At 39.7% G+C, this 24,051-nt stretch overlaps 1 protein-coding gene across 1 annotated transcript; it reads left to right on the forward strand.

Moving 5' to 3' along the window:
• Positions 1-2,186: 2,186 nt before the first annotated feature.
• LOC121778137 lies at positions 2,187-5,107 on the forward strand. The gene is made up of 3 exons (XM_042175445.1): positions 2,187-2,882; positions 3,016-4,190; positions 4,303-5,107. The coding sequence occupies exons 1-3, from the start codon at positions 2,187-2,189 to the stop codon at positions 5,105-5,107; spliced, it is 2,676 nt and encodes an 891-aa protein (XP_042031379.1).
• The last annotated feature ends 18,944 nt before the right edge of the window (positions 5,108-24,051 follow it).

Below are 24,051 nucleotides of genomic sequence, written 5' to 3' on the forward strand. Positions count from 1 at the left end.
TTAGTTAAATCAGATTATTGGCTTTTTTATACCATTTGGTACCTCAAAAAACCAAAATGTATAGATATAAAAATATTATAATAAAATTCAGTCAGTCACACCCCTGCTGATATACATGTAAATCTTCAAAAAAAATTGCAAGGAATTTTCCAATGTTTCCGGTACTGATCAAGAACATAACATATGAACGTCAACACAAGCACAAACCAACCAGAAAAAACAGAAATAATTATAATAAAAAAAATATTCACACTGTTAAATGTTTCATATGGTCATTTTGAAATAACAACGTTTAAATATCACAGTTAACTTTTATTATTTCTGATAAATAATACAGTATTTTTATTATAAAATTATATTATATTTAAAGAATACATATATTTCACTATTTTTTTCTATCCACTTTTCCTTATTATCATTAAAATGGTGACAACTTAAAGTGAGATATTATTCATGAACGAAGTGACAATTTGGGCTCTATCGAAATCAGTTGTAACTATGTACTCCATCCGTCCGCTAATTCAGAGACTAGTTTCACCGGATGCGGATTTTAAAAAGTGTAGTGGAAAGTAAGTGGAGATGGTTAGTACTTAGAAGGTAATTTCTATTTTTATATATAAATTTCATAATGGATTGCAAGTGAGATAAAGTTAGTGGAATACGAGGTCCATTAACAAAATTAGTAAAATAACAAATGGAAGGTTTATAAGTGGAGGGATTAAAATGGCAAAATGAGATAAAGTAATGAATTTCACACACATTATTATTTATTTACACATAGTATATGTCAATATTTTTAATATAAGACCATAATCTTTTACTTACTATCTAAAAATAAAATAGTTCCACATACCGTAAATTGCAATTCATCGACTGACAGCACAAAAGTGAGACATTAAGATTCAACATATAATTAAACTCTGAGAAAGAGAATTGATTAAACCCTGAATAAACCAAGTTAAAATTTTAAATATGTCAGAAATATAATATACAGTGTATAGATATATTGTGAATTAATGGCGTAGGTCTTTGAATTTCAATATTTCTTGTTTTGGTTAGTTTCAACTGCATGTCTTCCCAATTGATGAGAAATGGAGTACCATTATCCATTTACATGTGAATTCAATGTGTTTTGTCATTCAATCTTATCAGTGCCATTAATCATCGTGTTTATGGCCAATAAATTGTTTGTCTGAAACAGCCATAATAGTCAGGCCAGATTGCAGTTAAGCCTTCCACCATATCTTAATTCCATAAAAAAAGAAAGAAAGAAATAAACAAAATGGATAATATGTTATGACAGAATAGAGCAATTGTGTAGTCGAGCCAGACATAAACGTAAACAGACACATAATTTACGTGGTTCACCAACTTTGTATTGGCTACGGGCAGGAAACGAAAAACAGATTGTATTCAAATTGTTTTCAAATTACAGAATTATATGGCCTACTTCTATATAAATAGGCGCACAGATTCAATGCATACTAATATTTATTCACAATATTTAACAATTGAAATTCAAGATATAAATATTGGGAAGGTGTGATTAAGATTGAAAATCGGTAATCGCTATTTTGATACTAATTAATGGGATTTCTGAGTGTGATTGATGAGAAATAATCAAATGTTTTTTGATACGGGACCTCCGTCGGCACGGCTTAAGGAGCGACAATTGCCTCAAGAAGATGAACTCAACGCCGACACTAGGTTGCCGGCGACAAGGCAGCACGCTGAACCGGTCCGACGAGCTAGGTCCTCGCGACGTGTGACACGAAGGCCGGCCCGATACGAAGGCTAGACTTTGTCTCTCGTTAAGGGACGTTTCTTATTAGAGTCTTTTATTCCTTATTTAGTAGAGTCTTATTAGAGTCTTTTATTCCTTATTTAGTAGAGTCTTTTATTTATGTTAATTAGTTAGTTATCCAATTCCTAGTAGTAATAGGTTTTCCATCCTATTTAGTAGAGGACGTTTAGAAGGGTTATAAATAGAGGAGTTGTTATTCACTTTATTCATCAAGAAATAAATTACTTCCTCTCAATCTCTATTCTCCTTTTTTCTCTCGTCCAACTCTTCCCTCAAACTCTCGTTCTTGCAAAATCGTCCGGTTGAGGAACTTCTTCCTTAACAAGTGGTGCTTTCATCTGGAATTCACTAAATCATGTCACAAATCAATCGTACAGAGCCAATGACGATCAGCGGCCTTGAACCGCTACCGTCGCCTTCTACATCCACGGACCCCAGTTCGATCATGCTGGAGCAGATACTGACGGCCATGGCTCGCATGGAGTCGCGACTAGAGGCGCGAATAGACGCGCGGCTTGAAGCATTGGACCGCGGCGCGGCAAAGGCGGTTGCACCGCCGAGACCTGATCCGGACCCACCATCGGGAGGCCTGCAGCAGTTCGGCCAACAGCCGGTGTTTGCACAGGCAGCCAGAGGGACACAGGCCGGGGCGCCACGGCTGGGGATAGGCGACCCGTCGGGCAGCAGCTACGCAGGGATCTTGCCAAACCCTAACATGGGGTTGAATTCTTGGGCGAATCCTACCGCACCGAGGTCTTCCGCGTGGGATCCACCAGGGGCCAGGCCAGAGTGCGCACCTGCTAGACAACCAACAGCTTGGGATAATCCGGCGGCTAGACAGTACGGGGGGCCACAGTTCGAGCAGGCGAGCCAATTCAAGATGCATCAGCCGCGATTTGACGGCTCGGAGGCGGCGAGTTGGATCTCAAGGGTGCAATATTATTTCGAGCACTTGCTAATGCCGGAGGAGCACAGATTGCACTATGTTATTATGTTGTTCGACCCGCCTGCCTCAGAATGGGTGTTCAACTATCGGGCGAATAATCCACAGGCAAGATGGACGGATTTCTTGGAGGATGTACGACGGCATTTTGATCCGCAATATTTCCATAATTTCATTGGGTTAATCGCCAAGCTTTGTCAGTCTGGGTCCTTGGCGGAATATCATACCGCTTTTGAGACTATGCTTAATCGTGTGCGGGGGGGTTCAGGAATACATTTTGTTACCAATTTACGTGGAAGGCCTTCGGCAGCCAATTAAGAACCAGGTGAAACATCAGAGTCCGGCGTCGGTTGCAGCAGCAATGGCCTTGGCGATCGAGTATGACAGTTGTGTGGAACAACCGTCGATACCATCTGGGGGACCCCGTCGTCCATGGCAGAATCGCGATCCGCGGCCGCTAGGACAACCGCCACAACCATCGGCGTTGCCAACTCCCTCCAACCCGCCGATTCGATCCGCCCAGTCCCGAGGTTCAGAATATCCCCGAATGCCGGTAGTCCGCTTGACGGCAGCCGAACGAGCAGAGCGCACTAAGCTGGGCTTATGCTGGTACTGCCCTGAAAAGTGGGTGGCGGGACATTCCTGCAGAGGTCGGTTTTTGGTGTACATGGGGGCAGACATGGAGTCAGACGAGGAATCGGATGAGTGCCAGGAGGATCATCAGGATCCACCGGTCATATCGGCGGACTTGTCCCACATTTATACGTTGGATGGCCGTCAGAGGGAGGACGACATCGAATTGCGCGGGCTAATTGGCGACTTGTCCGTCAGAATTTTGGTTGATACGGGGAGCTCGCACAATTTTCTGCACCCGGACATTGCAGAGAGGTTAGACATGCCATTGAAGCGGATAAGACCCTTCCGTGTATATGTCGGAAACGAAGAATCGTTATTATGTACTTACGCGAGTATTCAAACCAGAGTGGTGATTCAAAAACACGTGTTTCTAGTCGATTTACACATTTTGCCGATACACGGGCCGGAGGTGATATTAGGGAGAATTTGGCTGAAACAGATGCGCAGGGTGACGAGCGACTACATCGAGGGGACATTGGAGTTCTCACGAAATGGTAAAAAAGTGTGTCTTAAGCTCGTTCCACCATCAACAGAAGAGGTCTCGTTAAAGACTTTCTCCACATTATTATCCCTACAAGGCGAGGCAGAGTTGTTGGAAATCATACAAGTTCCGACGGCAGACGGTCCCGTGGAGCCAGATGACAACACACTAGTGTTTCCGGCTGACCTCCCAGAGGAGATACGAAGTGTCCTGGAAGCCAACACGACAGTTTTTGGCCTCCATTCCGGCATGCCACCGAAACGGCAGTTTGACCACAAGATCCATCTCCTGCCACATACTAAACCGGTGAACGTGCGACCTTATCGGTACCCCTACTTCCAGAAGAACAAGATTGAAAAACAAGTAAAGGATATGTTGGGATCGGGTATAATTCGCCCAAGTCAGAGTCCTTTTTTCCTCACCAGTGTTGTTAATCAGGAAGAAGGACGGATCCTTTCGATTCTGCATTGACTATAGGGCGTTGAACGCGGCAACTGTGCCTGACCACTTCCCCATACCAACGACGGATGAGTTGTTCGATGAGTTGGGTGCGGCCAGATTCTTCACCAAACTGGACTTGCGCTCCGGTTATCATCAAATCCGTATGAGTGAGGACGACGTTTTTAAAACAGCATTTCGCACACACGACGACCATTTTGAGTTCCTAGTAATGCCATTCGGGTTAACAAACGCACCGTCGACTTTCCAGGCGGCCATGAATGCGATTTTCAGACCCCTCCTGCTCCAGTCAGTAATAGTCTTTTTTGACGATATCCTCATCTACAGCCCATCCCTCCCGGCACACGTCCGCCATGTTCACAAGGTCCTATCTATCCTCAACACTCACCACTTCTTTGTGAAGATGTCTAAGTGCACGTTCGCCTGCTCTACGGTCGAATACTTGGGGCATCTAATCTCGGAGGGCAACCTAAAGGCGGATCCGGCTAAAATTGAAGCTATGGTGGTCTGGCCAGTTCCAACAACGGTGAAACAGTTGCGTGGTTTTTTGGGGCTGACAGGGTACTACCGCCGTTTCATCGAACATTATGCGTCCATCGCGGGGCCTTTGACAGATCTATTGAAGAAAGACAGCTTTGGGTGGTCCCCGACAGCGGCCGAGAGTTTTGTGGCCTTGAAAAAGGCGATGTCATCAGCATCGGTCCTTCGCCTACCGAATTTTGACCGCACGTTTTACTTGGAGACGGACGCGTCAGATTTTGGGATAGGAGCAGTTTTGCTTTAGGATGGACATCCGTTGGCATTCTTTAGTAAGAAGCTGGGACCCCGTCGGAAGGTCGCTTCTACTTATCATAAGGAGTTGTACGCCATCGTAGAAGCGGTACAGAAATGGCGCCAATATTTACTTGGCAGGGAGTTCGTTATTCGTAGTGACCAAAAGAGTCTCAAGGAGTTGCTGCAACAAATAATTCAGACACCGGATCAGCAATTTTATGCGCGAAAGCTTATGGGCTACAAGTTTCGGATTGAGTACAAGACCGGAGCTTCTAACAAGGTTGCGGATGCCTTATCGAGGCGTGATATGGAGGTACCGGATGGGGAGGCAGCTTACGATGCAAACAAGGGGTCAGACCCGGAGCCGTCAGATCCGGTCGAACCAGCTCTCCAAGCGGCCAAGGTTGGGCAAGCCCTGATGGCGGCCGCGCACCCGATAGCCGATGTGTGGGAAATCCTACGTCAGGAGATGCAATCGACCCCCGACTTAATCGAAGTACAAGCTGCACTCCAGTACGGGACTGCGGATCGGGCGATCTCGTTGGTGGACGGGTTACTTTATTTTAACCGTCGGGTTTACGTCAGCCGGGATTCCGAGGTGAAAACGGCATTACTGCACGAGCACCATTCGTCGCCATCGGCAGGCCACCCGGGGGTGGATCGAACGTTTAGAAGGCTGGCGGCGTCATTCTATTGGAAGGGCATGCGCAAGGATGTTCGGAACTTTGGTGATGCATGTTTCGAGTGCCAAACAACTAAGTACTCCACTCAGAAGCCGGCGGGCCTTTTACAGCCGCTACCTATCCCTTCTCGTGTGTGGGAAGATGTCTCGATGGACTTCATCACGTGCCTGCCTGCGTCCCGAGGGTTCACCGGGGTCATGGTCGTGGTAGATCGCCTGTCGAAGTATGCACACTTCGCCTTGTTGCCAGTTCGCTACAATGCCTTGAGGATTGCGAACTTAATTATTGACACGGTGGTCAAGCACCATGGATTTCCCAAGACTTTAGTGTCGGATCGTGATCCAGTATTCTTAAACGATGTGTGGGAGGAGATGCTCCGGCTTAGCGGGACGAAACTTCATTTCTCGACGGCCTATCACCCCCAAACAGATGGACAAACGGAGGTCAGAAATCGCGGCCTGGAGCAGTACCTGCGCGCCTTTACCGCAGATAGACCGGCTAAATGGTCAAATTTTTTGCCTTGGGCAGAGTTAGCTTTGAACTGTTTTCACCATGAGGGGTTGGGGATTTCGCCATTCGAGGCCCTTTACGGCAGGGAGCCGCCCCCCTTGATTGCGTCGCCCCCTTCGACAACTACGTCACCGGATGTGGCATCTTTGATTCGTCAACGTGGGGAAACGATAGTGTGGCTCCGCCAAAATTTGGAGCGAGCGCAGCAACGAATGCGGAAAACAGCGAATAAGCATCGACGGGACGTGGAATTCAATGTAGGCGACAAGGTGTTACTCAAACTTCAGCAGTATAGGCAATATTCCGTAGCACGGCCTCTGTCCTCAAAATTATCACGTCGCTTCTATGGCCCTTTCGAGGTGTTGGAAAGAATTGGTCAAGTGGCGTATCGTTTGCAGCTGCCCGAGGGGAGTCGTGTCCATAATGTGTTCCATGTGAGTCTTTTGAAACCATTTGTGGAAGACGTTGCGTGGGCCGACAGGGAGCTTCCGGCATTATTTGCGCGAGGGAAATCGGTGGCTCGCCCGACCGGCGTCCTGGGTCGCCGTACGGTTTTACGAAATGGGGCAGCGGTGGAGGAAGTACAGCTAGGTTGGTCCGATGATTTGGGCGAGAATCCGACGTGGGAACCATTAGTTGTGGTGCAGCGAAAATTTCCCGCTCTCCTTGAGGACAAGGAGCATTCTAAGGAGGGGGGAGTTGATACGGGACCTCCATCGGCACGGCTTAAAGAGCGACAATTGCCTCAAGAAGATGAACTCAACGCCGACACTAGGTTGCCGGCGACAAGGCAGCACGCAGAACCGGTCCGACGAGCTAGGTCCTCGCGACGTGTGACACGAAGGCCGGCCCGATACGAAGGCTAGACTTTGTCTCTCGTTAAGGGACGTTCCTTATTAGAGTCTTTTATTCCTTATTTAGTAGAGTCATATTAGAGTCTTTTATTCCTTATTTAGTAGAGTCTTTTATTTATGTTAATTAGTTAGTTATCCAATTCCTAGTAGTAATAGGTTTTCCATCCTATTTAGTAGAGGACGTTTAGAAGGGTTATAAATAGGGGAGTTGTTATTCACTTTATTCATCAAGAAATAAATTACTTCCTCTCAATTTCTATTCTCCTTTTTTCTCTCGTCCAACTCTTCCCCCAAACTCTCGTTCTTGCAAAATCGTCCGGTTGAGGAACTTCTTCCTTAACATTTTTAGTCAACACACTTAGTTTTTTCATTTAAAATGGAAAGTTTGGAAGAAGAAAAATCGTTGTATCTTACGTGCGAATAACAGCACGGCATTTCAGATTCGATGAAACTTTAATTTTCAAATGAGATTATACTGGTCATCAATGATATGATATTGATATATCAGTGTCAAACCGCATCTAATTGCTATGGATTCATATCCCTAAAAAAATAATTATAAATTCAAATTAAGCTAATTATGTATATATTGAATCAAATATAGAATATAGTATTATAATTTATATATACATACCTCTACAAGCATTTACGCATACACATAGCAAGTATAATTAGTATACTTAGAATAATTATTTTCAATATGTGCTTAATCCGGCATTGTGATTATGTACGAGTTTGATTTTATCTGCAGAAATCAGGCCGTATTCAAATGATTCAACCTATTCTAGAACCAATAAAATTAGTTGCACCATATTTTATTTCATCCTCATTTAGTAATTTTGTCGTATACGAATTCAATAAAACCCTGTAATCTTTGTTAACTAGGAGTAGTATTATTCTTAATGTAGGCCCTCAAGAATCAGACAATTCAATAAAAATCTAACATAATGGCCCCTCATTATAAATATAATTGTGTTATGCGCATATTAAGATGACTGAGTGAGTCATACACGCGCGCCCGCACATACACAACATACATAGAAATGATATGTTCATATATTATGTGGACATCGTCCTCGTTTGATGCAAATTTAGCGTTGTTTATTTTGAAAATAACAAACGGACATATCAAGCTTTATGTTATATGAATATTGTAAAATTAAAATTGTCTATAACATTTTTAATGTATTACTCCTTTCGTCCCACAAAAGTATGCAATCTTTTCTTTTTAGTTCGTCAAACAAGAGTATACACTTTCTAATTTTAGAAACTATTTTCTCTCTATTGAAATAGGCAGGGGCGGACACACTTGGGGAAGGGTGGGGCTTAAACCCTTATCCAAAATATTGTTTTTTTTAATTTTTTTCTACTTATAAGTTCTTTTTAAATTTTGAAAAATTATCCCTAGCCCTTAGTAAATAAATATCATTGTAGACTTAATTATAAGATATATTTTGTCAACCCCTATTCAAATATTTTTCTGCGTCTGTCCCTGGAAGTGGGACTGATTCTCAATTAGCTAACAATATTTTAATTACTTTTTCTTTCTATCTCCCTCTAAATTTACCAATTGGGCATTAAATCCTTGTCTATCCAAAAATATATTCTCTTGTGAGAAGGCGAGAGTATAACTAACTAAATATATAAAACAAAACAAACAACTGTAAACGTGTCTCAAACGAGGATGATGTACATATAAGATACTCACATAAGGTATGTAGCGTTTCATTTCTCTATACACATATATCTTAGAGATAATTCATATATTTCTACTATACAAATAGCCAGCTCATGAGTATATTAATCAATCCTGCTTTTAAGGTAAATTTTTTATAGGCAAATGAATAGAAATTTAAAGGCACCGTTATGATGAACTCAAACCTGAGATCTTTACTCTCAATCATTAACGGCTCTAACATTAGTTCAACTCACACACATAAACTTGCTAACTGATTACTATCAATATCTAGTTTTGATTTACATAGTCCCACTCCCATGCACCGAACCAGCTCGAAAGGGATGTCAACAAATTTTCCTTCTTCGTATGCATAGGTTGAATTTCTAACAGTTTACCATGCATTTGAGAAAAAAAAAAGATCAGTCTTCTTTCTGTTCTAATTTAAAAAATGCATAAAATAAAAGAGGCATATATATAAATATTACTCGTAGCATTTTAGGGCTTTTACGATTTTCAAAACTAAAATTAATTTTCCAAGATGGTTTTGGGAGCATTATGCAGACCACCATAATTGATAGGACTGTGCCTGTATCCTTCTCAGTTTTCTTTATTGAATTTATTGGTCATTAACTCATTTTGAGCACAATTTTGGAATTGTATTGAAAGCAAGAGCAGAAATATTGTACAAGAGCTGTGGTGAAAAGAAACAGGTAATAATATAATTATACAACGAAAAACAGTAAACAATAGAGCGCATTAATGAACCAACACATTCAAGAATTTGCATAGTGGTTCGATACATCTTCAAGATTCTTCGATTTTTTTTTCACTTTTTTAATGAATTAACAGAAACCCTACTTTTGTTTTAACAAGTTTCTTATCCTGTACACTCCTGCGTGTGTTAGTGGGAAAATGAGAAATAAAATGGAATAAATCAAGTTACCATAATTGAATATCATTTAACTGGCAGATTAACGTGTCCAAAAATTAAAATTAATAATTAAAATAATCATTTAGAAGCAGGGGCGAAGGCAAGAATTAAAATCAAGAGGGGCAAAATTATGTATAAGCAAATAATTAAATAATGGAGCAGGGGCATTTAAGAAGGAATTCAAACAAATATACAAATTTGAAGAAATATAAGTATATATACAAATTTTTGAGGAGGGGCAAATGCCCCACCAAAGGCCCATGTGGCTACGCCCCTGTTTAGAAGCCTTGTTTTTTTTTCTCCCTCATTTAGAAGCCTTGTTAGCAACCCATCATTCTTCCCTAAGCTGTCAGAGTCCGATCGAAGCGAGCAACAACTAAAGAGGTAGAACAGTGGGGGGCGCCGGGGCGGCATCCTCCTATAAAAAATAGTAAGCAGTACTGAACGAGCGAGTGGATGGAAACTCCCGCCCCGGAGTCAGGAGTGAACTAAAATGCTGACCTCAGTCATTGGTACCACGAAGACACTACTTTGTGCTCGTGTAGCCAAGGACGTCCCAAAAGAACATTGGTTGAGGTGATAGCATCGATGACGTGAAATGTACCCATCCCGGATATGTAGCTAACCGGTTTTCTTGTTAAATAATTCTTTCTTTCTTTTCTTTTTTTTTTACCATAAATAAGAGTTAAAGAATGTAAAATGAAGACGAAAAAGCTGAAAACAAAGTTAAAAACACTACAAAATCGAAAAATAGCTGAAATCCATCACAGAAATGAAACATTAATCTAGTTTTGCCTTCAAGTCCCCTCATGTAATCAATTGTGATTTGTGTGTATACACACACTTTAACTGATGATATCATGTTACCCTACATGCTACAATATCTTTAAGAAACCAAATAATTATATTTTCTTCTTAGAAAAGATTATTATTATCATATAACATTAATAAAGGGCTCGACATATATTAAATCTCCTTTTCAAGTTCCCACAGTAGTCAACTTCATTAGTTTATGTAACATTCATTGAAATTTCCTGCAAAATCAATTAAATGATGAATTATAAAGAAACCCCATCTGTAATTAATTTAACGTGGCATTTTTCTATGTGGGCTTTGAATGCACGATTCGACTATAACCATCCTCGAATTTAATTTAAAATGTGGCACATAACCCTTCATGGGATCTTATATAGTAGTAACAGTGGCGTATCCACCTTGGAACAAGGGGGTACAACTGTACCCCCAAATTCGAATACTAATACCTTTTATTGAGATAATTTATTTAAAATGCTTCTTTGGCCAAGTGGTTGTGTTCCCCATTTTCAAAGCTTAGGGTTTGAGTTTGAATCCCCATAGTTGCTTAACTCATATTTTTTGTTCTGATTTTGCGCCTTTTTTTCCTTCATTCTTTGATTTCTATACCTTTTTTTCTCAATTCTTTTATGTTTTGATTTCTATACCCTTTTTTCTCGATTCATTTATTCTAACGATTAAAGTTTCTATATCATTTTACTTATTTCAAATCTTTTTCTGTTTTGTTAAAATACAATTTGTTTACTTTTTTCATGTTTTATTATATTCAAATAATTAAAAGTTCTATAACCTTTTTCTTCTTTAAAATAATGGATTTACTTTTTTTTAGTTTTTTCAAACAATTGAAAGAATAGATCTACTTTTTTTGTTTGCTAAAACAATAGATATAATAAGTTTATATACTTCTTGATCAAATTCTCAACTAATAAAAAAAATTAGTTATACACTATGGTGTAGCAATTATATTAATATCTATATGAAAAATTTATACCTAATAAAATATCAATATTTTTTATTTTCTAAAATTATAGATATTTTGCTTAAATTATTTATTTTCACAAGGTTCACTTCTAAAAACTAGTACTACTATTATCTTATAAAAAGTGATTAAAACTTCTCAAATATTTTATGTCCAAAAATTTATTTCTAAACTATATAATTTCTTGTTTAGTAGTTATATTCGCGTCTATACAAGACATTTGTATTTAAGACAATGAAAAAGATTGTTCAGATATTTCTTCGTACCCCCGAATCCAAAATCCTGGATACGCCACTGAGTAGTAATATGTTTGATTGAGTAAATTACAAAGTTGGATAATATTTACTAGAAACTAATACATCTACTAGTTATTGCAGTGTAATTACTGTGACAAGTTTTAGTAAAATGTAGTTCGATATTTCATACCTGATAAAATTCATAACTATAAGTGAAATTGAACTGAATTCAGCCTCAGTATATATAAGCCACCCTAGAGTGCTGAAAATTCTAAACATTTAAGTGTTGGCTATAAAGTTGAAATAATTGTTTTATTGGTGAATTCACAACCCAAGTATAAATAATACTGCAGTATGCGTTCATATAAAAAAAGACATTCTTCGTCATTTTGGTTAATAAAAAAAATAGGCACTTCTATTTATAGTATTTACGTACCTTTAGGGCGAAATTCATTCTTCACTTACAATATTTTTTTAACAATTACGAATATAATCTCTAAGGTAAAATTCATTCTCCACCCACATTATTTCTATAAAATTTATTAAATCTTGTACATTACTCCTATATATAACATTTTATTAAATCTTGTGATACATGATATGATAGATAAATATTTTGACTTTTCGGATAAGGCTCAATTCTGAGACTTTAGAAAATCTAATGGAAATAATTTCTCTAGAGCCATGTGTTGGTTATGTTGGGCTGTTAATTGGTGGACATCATTTGGGCCTGAGAAATGTTTGGGCCTAGGTGACTTTGGGCTTGTGACTTGCCCTAGCCCAATTTCTCGGTGATATATATGCCTCTCCCTCTTCTCTCTGCCGATTCATTCTCTAACTCTCACTCTCTCTCTAAGCTTTCTGTCGATTTCGATTCCCTGAGTGTTCTTCATCTTTGTGATAATTTCCAGTGTGTTACTGTAACATCCCTAAAATTTGTGACTTATTTTATTTTATTGATGTGGATGTTGAATGGGAAATGCTTTTATGAAATTTAATTTCTATGTGATTGAGTTAATTATGTGAAATTAGTTGTTGTGGGTTATGTGAGTTAATGTGATTAAGCTTCCAATGTGTGAATTAAATTAAGTGGGATCATGCATATATTTCTAGCCATATTATTTGGAATTTTCGGCCCTCCTATCCATTGGAAACAATACTTTCTTTCTTGGATTTAATTAATTGCTTTGGGATATTTATCTAAATTAAATCCAAACCAAATTATCCCTATGCTATTCTACATAATTTTCGCCCATATGCCTTTCAATTACTTGTGGGATTAATTTATTTGTTACCTATTTTGTGGGAGTCTTTTCCTACAAGAAAATTACCAATTTAAATCCTATTCCTATTTAATTGAGGATTTAAATATTTTTTTTAAATACTCCCCTAGTACACGTCTCTTTTCCCTATTTTCACTCCACAATTTTTTTATTTTTATTTATATAAGTGGGGAATTAATCCTAGAATATAAAAAGGGAGAAACCCAAACCCTAGCCCCATTATTTCAACGCCTTTTCTCTCCCTCTCCTCTCTCCCACACGTTTTTTTCTTCTCTTCCTCTCCTTCTCCACCAATTCTTCACCAATCCTTTGTTCTTGCATCAATTTCGAGTTGGAAATTCAAGATTCATCGAAGAATCGCATCAATTATCTTTCCTACCGATTGTTTTTGAACAAGAAAGGTATATTTGAATTCTCTTTCTCATCTTTTCCATTAAATCCATGTTCTTGACTCCCTCATGCATATAGTGAGTGTAGAAGATCTAAGAATTAATCAGGTGGGATTGATGGTTACATGAGAAAATATATGTGTAAGCGTTTATTGATGTGTATGAATGAACTTGTGGATGATCGTTGGTGAATGATATGTGAACATATGAGAACATGGTTGTGAGATCTTTTTCAAGCATGATTATGTGTTGGAAGCATGAAAAAATGGGTTTAGATGAATGATAGATAAACCCTAATTCGAATTTGTAAAGCATGAAAACTGTGGTGTTCAAACAGTAGATTCCGTTTTGTGTTTGACCGACCAAACAATCTTATTTTGGCACGAATTTTTATCTGAGTAAAATTTGAGATGTCTTCTGTGTTGTGTATAAATTTTAGCCTCTTTTGACAAAAGATGAATTTTTAATGAATTTTTGAAGTTAACTGCGCAGTTCTGTCAGAATTTGTATTCTCGTCCAGTGAGTTTCGTTTTTGATTTTACCAACCTAAAGATGTGATTCTGATGTGAAATTTTAACTGGATGATATTTGATGTTTCTACCGTGTTGTGGTAAAATTTCAGCCCTATCGGAGGTCGGATGTATTTTTAATGATTTTTACAAAATGACTGCGCAGTTCTGCCAGATTTCTGTCATGTTAAAATAATACATGTTGTCAAGTTTGAATGAATTACATGATGCATGTGTGATTAAGGAACGTATCTTATGGAGTGGTTATGTGTTATACGTTGAGGTATACTATGGGGTGTTTCCTTATGTTGGTGAACGTTTGGGATGTGCAATTTAAGAAAACGATGAAAGGAACGATAGGACATGCATGATAAATTGTATTGATGGAAGGCTGATTGTGTTGTATTATGTGGTTATGATGTTGATAAGGGTTGTTGTGCGTACGTGGGTACGAAGAGCAAGGATTTCAATAAAGTTGTTAACCGTGTTTGTAAGCAATCGAGGTGGGCTTTCTTTAACTAAACTCTTTTATTTTTCCAAAGTATGATTGTGGAGCTATAAGGGTGGTTTAAAGTGTTATGTCATGCCGTGATTGTTTTGATGTTGAGATTGTTGCCTGATGCCTAGTTCGTTTGAGCTTGCTCCGTTAGGCTATAGGGTTATGTTGAGATTGTGCTTGATGCCTAGTTTGTGAGTTCGCTCCATTAGGCTATAGGGCTATGATAAACGAATTCGGGTCTGAGTAGGGCAGCAAACCCTATCAGGCTGTGTACACAGGTGGGATCGGGAGTCGTCCTTGCAAGTCGGCCGGTCTCGTGGGCGAATAGTGTGGCCACACTTTCGTCGCACTATGGTAAGAGTATGTGATTGTTTGATTGATTGATGAGAAAGTGGGGAGATTGTTTTGTCTGGCCAGACTATGAAAATGTTTTTGTGTTCTCGTGATATTTTCTTAACTACATGTAAAACTCGAGTTCACTGGTATGGATGACATAACTGTTATAAAATGTTTTCGGCATGAGCCCATTGAGTACAACAAGTACTCAGCCATGCATATGTTTTCCCTATGTGCAGGTTGAGCGGGATGTTGCAGCGGATGTTGAGTGAGCTTTAGGAATTCCCGGATGCGTCGTGTCTTCATACATGGGCGTCATCCTATGACTCTCCTTTGATACTTGTTTTTCCGCTGCCTTGTTTCGAATCGTTCTTGATAAAGTCTTTCATTTTTCCCCACACTACGTTATGAAATTATTACCTTGAGACATTAATCTGTTGTTTAACTATTCGATAGACCAAAATATTTCTTTTTGAAGTTAATTGGGTTTTCATATTCAATCTCGTCCTTTATTGTTGTCTTTCATTGCGTCCCCCTTTTCTTCCCCGCTCCTTAGTCCCTCCCCTCGTCACGTTTTCCCCGTCTTCACTATCCTTAGTAAGGGCGGTCGTGGCAGTTACTCTGTGATCTTTCATGGTTTTTCAAGTGTTAGATATTGTGTGAGTATTTGTGGAGACAACTACTTCGTTTGCCTAGTTTCTGGAAAACTAGGGTTTGAGGGTGTTCTTGTGAGTTTTGTTCGGTGAGAAGTGTAGATCCGGTGTAGAGGAGAGGTTTGAGGTTGGTTTCTGGTGTGTGAGGTGATTCACGGTTGAAACCTCCTGTGCTCCCTTGGATCTTCATTCTGGTTGAATAGATCTACTCTATTGGCGGGTGTCTGAGCCATACTTGTTCATCTATTGATAGTTCCAGTTCTTTTCTGTATTTCTTTGATAGTGTTGCACTAGATCTGTGTTGATCTTTACCTTGTGTCTCTGACTTGGGTGTTGAGTGTGCAGGTTCTTCAAAGAGATCTTAGAGCTTTCAAGTCCAAGATTACTTCTCTGTTATAGCTATTTGTAAACTACTGTAATAGCTAGATTTCTTGTAAAATCAGTCACGTAGTTGATAGTTTGACTGAACTATCTTGTACAAGACCAAAGAGGTCTCGGTAATTAGTGAATCCGGAATAAGTCTGATCCCTACACCATGTACGTTGCAAGTGCACGAAGAATATAATAGTTGGTCGGTGTATAATATTTTAACGGTTTTACCTAAATATGATTTGTATTTCGATCTACATTAATTTTTAAAGAAAACCGTATCTGAAAAAGAGCACACTTCACCTCGGCCCAATATATATATAAGTAAATGAATTTAGAGTAACAGATGCTTTTGTTGGACATTCTCAGCCCTAAAGAAGGCCCAATTTCAAATGCAAACACAATATATATATCTCATTAGTTTAAGAAGAAATAAGGAGTGTTATATTACTAACTCAATACTTAATTACTAACTATAATTAAATAATAACTCTTAGATATTCAAATCAAGGGTCTATATCATCAGCCCCGAAATATCAATACGACAAACATAAAACATCAATAAAGGTATTAAAGTCAATTTACAATAAATTAGTTGTAACTAACTTTTGAAAAATATCACATAACTTTAAAACGCATATAACTTTCTCGATTTAAATTATTTTTTTACACAACATATATCAAATTAAAGATAATTTCATAAGGATTCTAACGAGGTCTCACTTGCTTATGTTCCGATGTCAAAATTTGAAAAAAAAATTAGAAATTTTCAATTTTTTCATACAGCAACAAATGTCAACATAATATATAAAATATTTCAATATAATACATGTAGAATGCCATTCTTAAAGTAATGTGTTGACATTCTCAAAGCATTGTGTTAACATTTCCAAAATACTATATTGACATTTTTATTCAAAACCCTAATTTGGTAGTTTTTTTTTCTTTTTCGATTTAATTAATAAAAACAAAAATTACACGTGGCAAATTTTAGACCACTAAATTTTTGAAATCCTATGGTCTTAAATTAGTTGTAGTTAGTTATTAGAGAGTGAGTTAGGAATTGATCACTCCCCCACCACATATTATTAAATTCTTGCCAGGTTCATAATTACTTTAAAAAAAATTATACTCCCTCCGTCCCAATTTAGGAGCCCCGGTCACTTTTGCACACTCGTTTTATAAAAATCATAATAAATAGTTAAAGTGGAGAAATGATTAAGTAAAAGAGAGATTAAGGTAGATAAGAGTTATCCTGGTGGTAGACCTTCCGCGCCAAGTTTAGAATGTCGGTCTCATTCATTCCGCTGCCACACTGCCTCTCCTCATTGTTGAAGATGCCGACAAATGAGTCTGAAGCATCTTGGTTGCACAGCGGGAGTTCCTTCCAGCTTATTCGCGTTGTGCGTCACACTAAACCTATCCTAAAAAACCTTATAAGTTCATTGGATTTGCCATGACCGGATCCTCCGAATTGGAGACCCTTCATCTCGGACGGGGAGCAGTGATGATGGACATCAAGTTCGTTGTCTTCGTCGGGCGATGGAATTTGCTTGTTGTACGTCGAAATGTAAAACAAAGACTTTGTCGGGTTGTAAGTTATGAGGCATCATTTGTAGGAGCAGGCGTCACGGAGAGTCGATTGGTCCAGATGGTTGAGATTGGTGTGAAATTGTTCCCAAAAATTGTTGCCTCCGCCAGACATTTTTGAACAATTAATTATGGAAATGTAAAGAGAAAACTGGGTGAGGGAGTATTTTTATTTTGTAAAAAAAGTTATGTGACGAATACTACTATATTTGTAAGTGATTGTAAAATGAATTGGAGGATAAATTAAAAATAAATAAAAAAGAAAAAAAAGATAATATTTTTAAAAGTGAGATAATTTTAACATGAAATATTCTTATTAAATGCCGATTTTAAACAAATTATAAATAAATAAAATTTTAAATGTGACAAATCACAAATGGGCGTGCTTGTGTGTGGGGTGTCGGGGGAAGAGCGGGCTTCTCCCTCCCATCCCCCTCGCGTGTGACTATTTTTCAAATTTAGTGTATTTTTTACACGCCATGTGATACGAGTATTATCATTATTAATTAGTTTAGATATATTAGGGATTTACATATCTTTTCGTATATTTGTTTCTTGTTCCCTAAGCTAGTATTCTAGTATTATAAATAGGGATAGGATGTTATCATTCAATCAATCAATGAATATATTATTTTCCACAAACTTGTCTTGAGTAACAAGAATATCATATTATCGTTCCATATTTGCTGCCCATCGGAGAACGTCCGAAAATCAGCAATTCGTGAGCTTTCCTTCGAGCACGTCGAAGGTTCGATCACCTTATCTCTCCGAGAAGTTAGCTATCCGGCCTCGTTACGGAAAACGTCTGTAACAACTGGTGCTTTCATTCCCGTACTCATCCTCCATCTTCGTTCATCTATATTTCCCAAAAAAAAAAAAAAAAAAAAAAAAAAACAATCAGCCGCAGCTCCACCACCACGGCCACACCTAATCCTCCATATTCTTTCATCCCGAAACTCATCATTATCTGTGAAAACGAAATTTAATGGAGTCCGAAGTGCCGGTGACTGAAACACTGCAATTGGGGCCGATGCGTCAGCGGAATATCGGCGAGATTGGAGGTAGGCCTCAATCGACGGACCCGATCACGCTAGGGTTTGAGCAATTGAACGCGCGCTTCGATAAGATGGATCGCCGGGTCGCAAACTTGGAACGACGCGCTGATTGGGACAAGCGGCATCGGCGTTACACCCAGCCTACGTACCGGCGGCCACAACACCACCAGTCGGACAGGTACACACCTTCGCCTCCATATCAGCCGGATAGACGCCGCCCGTACCACATCCACCAAACTCATTATCAACTGCCCGAGCACTATCATCCCCTTGACTATGGACCGCCACCAACGTACAGGGGGTTCCCGCTTCGTCAATTTCTGCAGCTGCAGAACGAGCCTTCTCGCCAACCATCCTGTTGGGACCCGCCGGGCGCTGGGGTGTCGATGGGTAACCTGGATTATGAAGAGATCGCATCCATATATTACCCTGATTATGATTGTGACTCTGTTGGATATGGTGAGGACGCTGATGTCCACCACGACCGATCTAGCAACTCACAACTAACTGTCATTTTTGTCCCGCCACCACCACCACAACGCTCGTCATCTTGCTTGAGCATGACAAGCCACTGCCGTGCAGCAGCGTCACTGCCCGATGTAGCTGCTGTCCCATCTTCGAATCTGCCCCCAACAGTTCCGTCTTGCAGCCCCGACGACGACAGCGGAGGGGAAGACGGATTGTTAGATGAACTGCCTCCACCAGCTATGATCTCTCCGCCGTGCAGCCCCTATATCAGTGGAGAGGAAGAAACATTGTTAGATGGCGACGAGGAGGTTGATTCCATTGAGGAAGTGAAGAAGGTTGTCGCATCTCTCGATGCTGCTCGAATGACATCTCCCGATGTTGTTGGGAATTGTTTTAGTGAAAATGGTGGTGCTTATCTATGTGCATTAGTTGGAAATAAAGTTGCACCGTCCTTTCCAATACATTTGAAGGAGATTGCCTTTATCTATGGGGATTTGCATGTTATGGATGCTACATGTCTGAATCCTCGATCAACATCGCTCGACACCGATGCGAGGTTGATCCCTCCGCGCAATGACACGTCATGTTTGAGCATTCTTGGAAACGTGGACAAGCTTTTCGTTTTGGCATGGAATTTTGCCGACAACATTGGGTCTCCTTTGTTGATTTTTGACAAAGGTGAAGAAGGGGGTCGTTCAGCTGTTCGGTGTGTGTTTGATCCAGGAGGAGTTGTCTTGCCGAAGCTTCTGATTTCAACTCTCATTTTTGCTTTGTGGTCCCCACCTTGAGGACAAGGTGGATTTCAACCGTGGGGGAGTTGATACGAGTATTATCATTATTAATTAGTTTAGATATATTAGGGATTTACATATCTTTTCGTATATTTGTTTCTTGTTCCCTAAGCTAGTATTCTAGTATTATAAATAGGGATAGGATGTTATCATTCAATCAATCAATGAATATATTATTTTCCACAAACTTGTCTTGAGTAACAAGAATATCATATTTCGTTTCCAAATTGTTGTTCATCGGAGAACGTCCGAAAATCAGCAATTCGTGAGCTTTCCTTCGAGCACGTCGAAGGTTCGATCACCTTATCTCTCCGAGAAGTTAGCTATCCGGCCTCGTTACGGAAAACGTCTGTAACACCATGTTTTATGTATATTATGATTAATAAACTAGTAAATATATAACTATTATGCATTGGAAGAAGACTTTATGTTGCGCCAAGATCTTTGGTACTCCTCTTTCTCTTATATATGCAAGCAGTGGCGGACGCAGAAATTTATTTTGGCAGGAGCTATACTCTTACTTTATCCGTCCAAATTTAAAGTCTCGAGGTGAGGGGGAAAAGTTAATGGAATAAATGTCTCACTTTTACATATTGGTTTCATAATGAAATATAAATATAATGATTTAGTAGAGTGTTGTATTCACTTATCCAAAAAAATGAATCCGATTTTAAATTGCAGGCGTATCAAAATGATAAAATCTGATATTATTTCATGAACGAAAGAAGTATTGTATATAATAAAAATTAAAATAGTATGATTCGATCTTGCATACTATAATCATATCTTCTCATAGTATGCAAGATCAAATTATAGTATGATTTTATTATTATTTAATTTGGTTATGAATACAATGGTAGTATAAAATACAAATCTAGGGATTTTTGTCAAAGGCTGTCATTGTTCTTTGAATTAATTAGGAAGAAATTGATTAAAACCTACTCTTAGTCAAAGGTTGTTGCGTATAGGCTGTCATTGCTGATTGAATTAATTAAGAAGAATTTGCTTAAAACCTACTTTTATCCTCGCTTAGCAATAAGGCAACCCCCCTACTCTTACCTACCGGTGTTTTTCCATTCCTCACCAAAATTATCTTACGTTCGTATTTCGTTCGTATCAATAACCAGGGGCGGACCTATATTCAATTAGGGTGGGGCTAAAGCTCTTACTAAAATGAATTTTTAACCATTTTTCTTTTATAGATTTTTTAAATTTATCCAAGTTTAAGGCAAATTATTATGTAAAACCCCTTATAACTAATCTAAATCACCTAAAAATATACTTTAAAATAAAATTTAAAAATTTCCGCCCTTATCATTATTTATTTGTGCGTCCGCCCATATGACAATAACATAATATCTGATCTAACATCGGCAGAGAGAGTTAACAAGAGGAGATCTCCTATGCGAACATTGGCGTGGTGTGAATCAGATATAAATTCTAATAAAGCAATTGCTACTAAGTAGAATATATAATAATAAATTGTCCTATCAGACACTTTAAATATGGACGTCCGCATTTTTCTATTGTAACTAAAACCTTCTTAACATCTAGTTATTTATTTGAAAATGCCATTTAGTTTTCATTTTTAATAATAAACAATGAAGGTATTTATTTATATAGGAAATCACTTTTTCTGTTCGAAAAGGACGAAATGAACTACTACTTCCTCGTCCTCGTCGTACAAGAGTATGCACTCTTTCATTTTTAGCCTGTCCTACAAGAGTGCACTTTCTAATTTTAGAAACTTTTTCTATCTTCCACTAATAATATTTTTTTCATTTGTTTTTTTATCTCTCTTACTTTACCTATTATGCATTAAAATCTATGGTCAACCAAAAATACATACTCTTGTGAGACGCAGAGAGTATTATGATAAGGTTACAATATAATAGCCACTGTTAAAAATAAGCATGCAGACAAGAGGCATATTTTTTAATTTTCGGACCTACAAAGTTGATGAATCCGCGAATTTCTGATGTTAGTAAATGCTGGTAGAGAATAAAGACTACGACACAATGAATTTACGTGGTTCGATTTACTGAAGTAAATCTACGTCCACGGGAAGAAGGGAGGGCAAGATTGTATTGCTTGATCTGGGATTACAGCTTACAACACAGACTTGCTATATGATATTTTATCTCTAGAGAGCTTAACCTTTTTCTATCTGATCTAAGTTCTATTTATACATTGAACTAAGATCGTGGTTTGCAGCCCCACTAACAAGATCGTGGGTGAGCAATAACTGCTCAATAACTGCTTCGTACCACTAAATAGATCGTGGGTATAGTGGAGGTCGTGGAGGCCTTTCATGAGTCCACTAACTCCTAGTTCGGTCGAATGCTGAGACCGAACTGCTGGACTTTACCGATCAGCTCTTGCCGATCTGAGAGGAGAGCTTGACTGGTCGGCTTTTACCGAGCTGTAGGCTGAGTCCGAACTCTTTGGTCGTGCCGAACTCTTTGGTGCCGAACAGATACTCTTTCTTGGGCTCTGGGCTGATGGGCCGTCACTGTTATTGGGCTTGCCATTAGCGTTTAGTTCGTACCCCATCACTACCCCCCCCGAAGGGCGAAGTGAATCACTTCGGCGAAGTGAGTCACTTCGGCATTCTGGATAAAGGCAAGGGGGAGGCTGATGTCAGGGGACGTGCCTTGCATTAAATGCGACAGTAAAATCCGGCCGTTGAATCCTGAAAAGGTGGGATTCGAAACGGTGCGACGATTTTGAAATCTTCGCCGAATCTGATAAATACCTCCTTTCTTCATCATTGAAGCACTTTTGCGACTGCTTCTTCTGCACTCTCTCTTTTTTGCGAAAATTCTCTCTCCGCTTTCAAGAATTTCTTCAGACTTTCTTCACCTTCAAAAAGTAAGAAAAATGTCTTCTTCTTCTTCTTCGGAGTCGGGTAGCGGTAGGAGAGGCGGTAAGGGGTCTTCTGGCCGGAAAGAGTCCGGGGAGAAGACCGTAGAGTATTTCCATAGTATTTTGAGTAAGGATACTGTGATATCCCTACCCGAAAAATACTTTTTTCCTGGGGGGAAGGCGGTGGTACCTGACGGTGATCATAGGGCTGACTCCCCGCCGGAGGGTTACGCCACCGTGTACGAGGCCTGCTTAGAATGCGGGCTTCGTTTCCCCCTCCCTTCTGCCTTTATAGATTTACTAGATTTTTTTCAGCTTCCTTTAGGCCAGGTGACTCCGAACTCTTGGAGGCACTTGTCGGCCTTCGCTGCCGAACTCCGTAGGTTAGGAAGGGATTTGTCTTTGAAGGCGATCCTTAAATTCTTTCAATTTAAGAGGAAGGGGTCTTGGTTCTACTTGATCCCTGTACAGCCCTTTAGGGCCTTTTGTAAAACGAAGTGGCCGAAGTGGCAAAACCGCTTCTTCTACTATGATAGGACCGCGGCTCCTAGTTTTCCCTGGAGAGGGCCGAAGTCCGTTATCCGTCATCCTCGGCCTGAACCGTTGGACGAGCTCGATGGCGAGCTCAACAAGATTCCCATAGTTAGGAAACAATACACGGAGTCTGAGCTCGTCAAGGGCGACGTCGTGTTCGACATCTCGTCTTCGGACGAAGAGGCCGAGGGTGAGGATTTCTCTTTATCTTTATGCTCTACTGCTTTAACGAAGAAAACTAACCTGGCTTTCTTGCTTTTTGGCAGTGTACATGTTGAATAAGGCTATCCGAAAGTCCTCCGAGCTTGTGGAGCCGGAGAGGCAGAGAGCCCCTCGCTCGGCGTCTGAAGCCGAGAAGAATCCGAAGAGGCAAAAAACCTCTTCTTCGGATCCGAAAGAGCCGGAGCCGTGTTCGGCTAAAGGGAAGGGGAAATTTCATGAGTCCCCAAGAGTGCCGGGGAAAGACCTGGTCATCTCCGAGGTGGTTGCAGACATCCCGGAACACGTCCCTGAGCCTTTACAATGGCCGACGAATTTTGTGGAGGTAAGCTTTCTGACTTGGCTTCTTTTCCACATTTCTTGATGGCCATTCTGTTGAGTTTTTTCCTTGTTCATCTTCAGAGAGCCAAGCTCGTCTCCGTGGAGCTCTCCAAAGCATCCCACGACTACGAGGAGATGCAGAAGGAGTTGCATCTTGCTCGTAGTCTAGCCGAACAGGCTGAGGCCAAATTTGAGAGGGCCCGAGCTGCTCGGATCTCGGCTCAGGATGAAGCTCGGTCAGCCAAAAACCAGCTCATCATCCTGCAAGAGCAGACGAAGCACCGAGAGGCTCAGAAGGAGGCTGCCGCCGTGGCTGCCCAGGGGGAGGCTCTCCGTGTTTACACGGAGAAACTCTTTTTGAGCGGCCAGTTCTCGGCCTTTGTCGGTAG

This window comes from Salvia splendens, chromosome 2 (assembly GCF_004379255.2).
Source record: "Salvia splendens isolate huo1 chromosome 2, SspV2, whole genome shotgun sequence".
Lineage (NCBI taxonomy): Eukaryota > Viridiplantae > Streptophyta > Magnoliopsida > Lamiales > Lamiaceae > Salvia > Salvia splendens.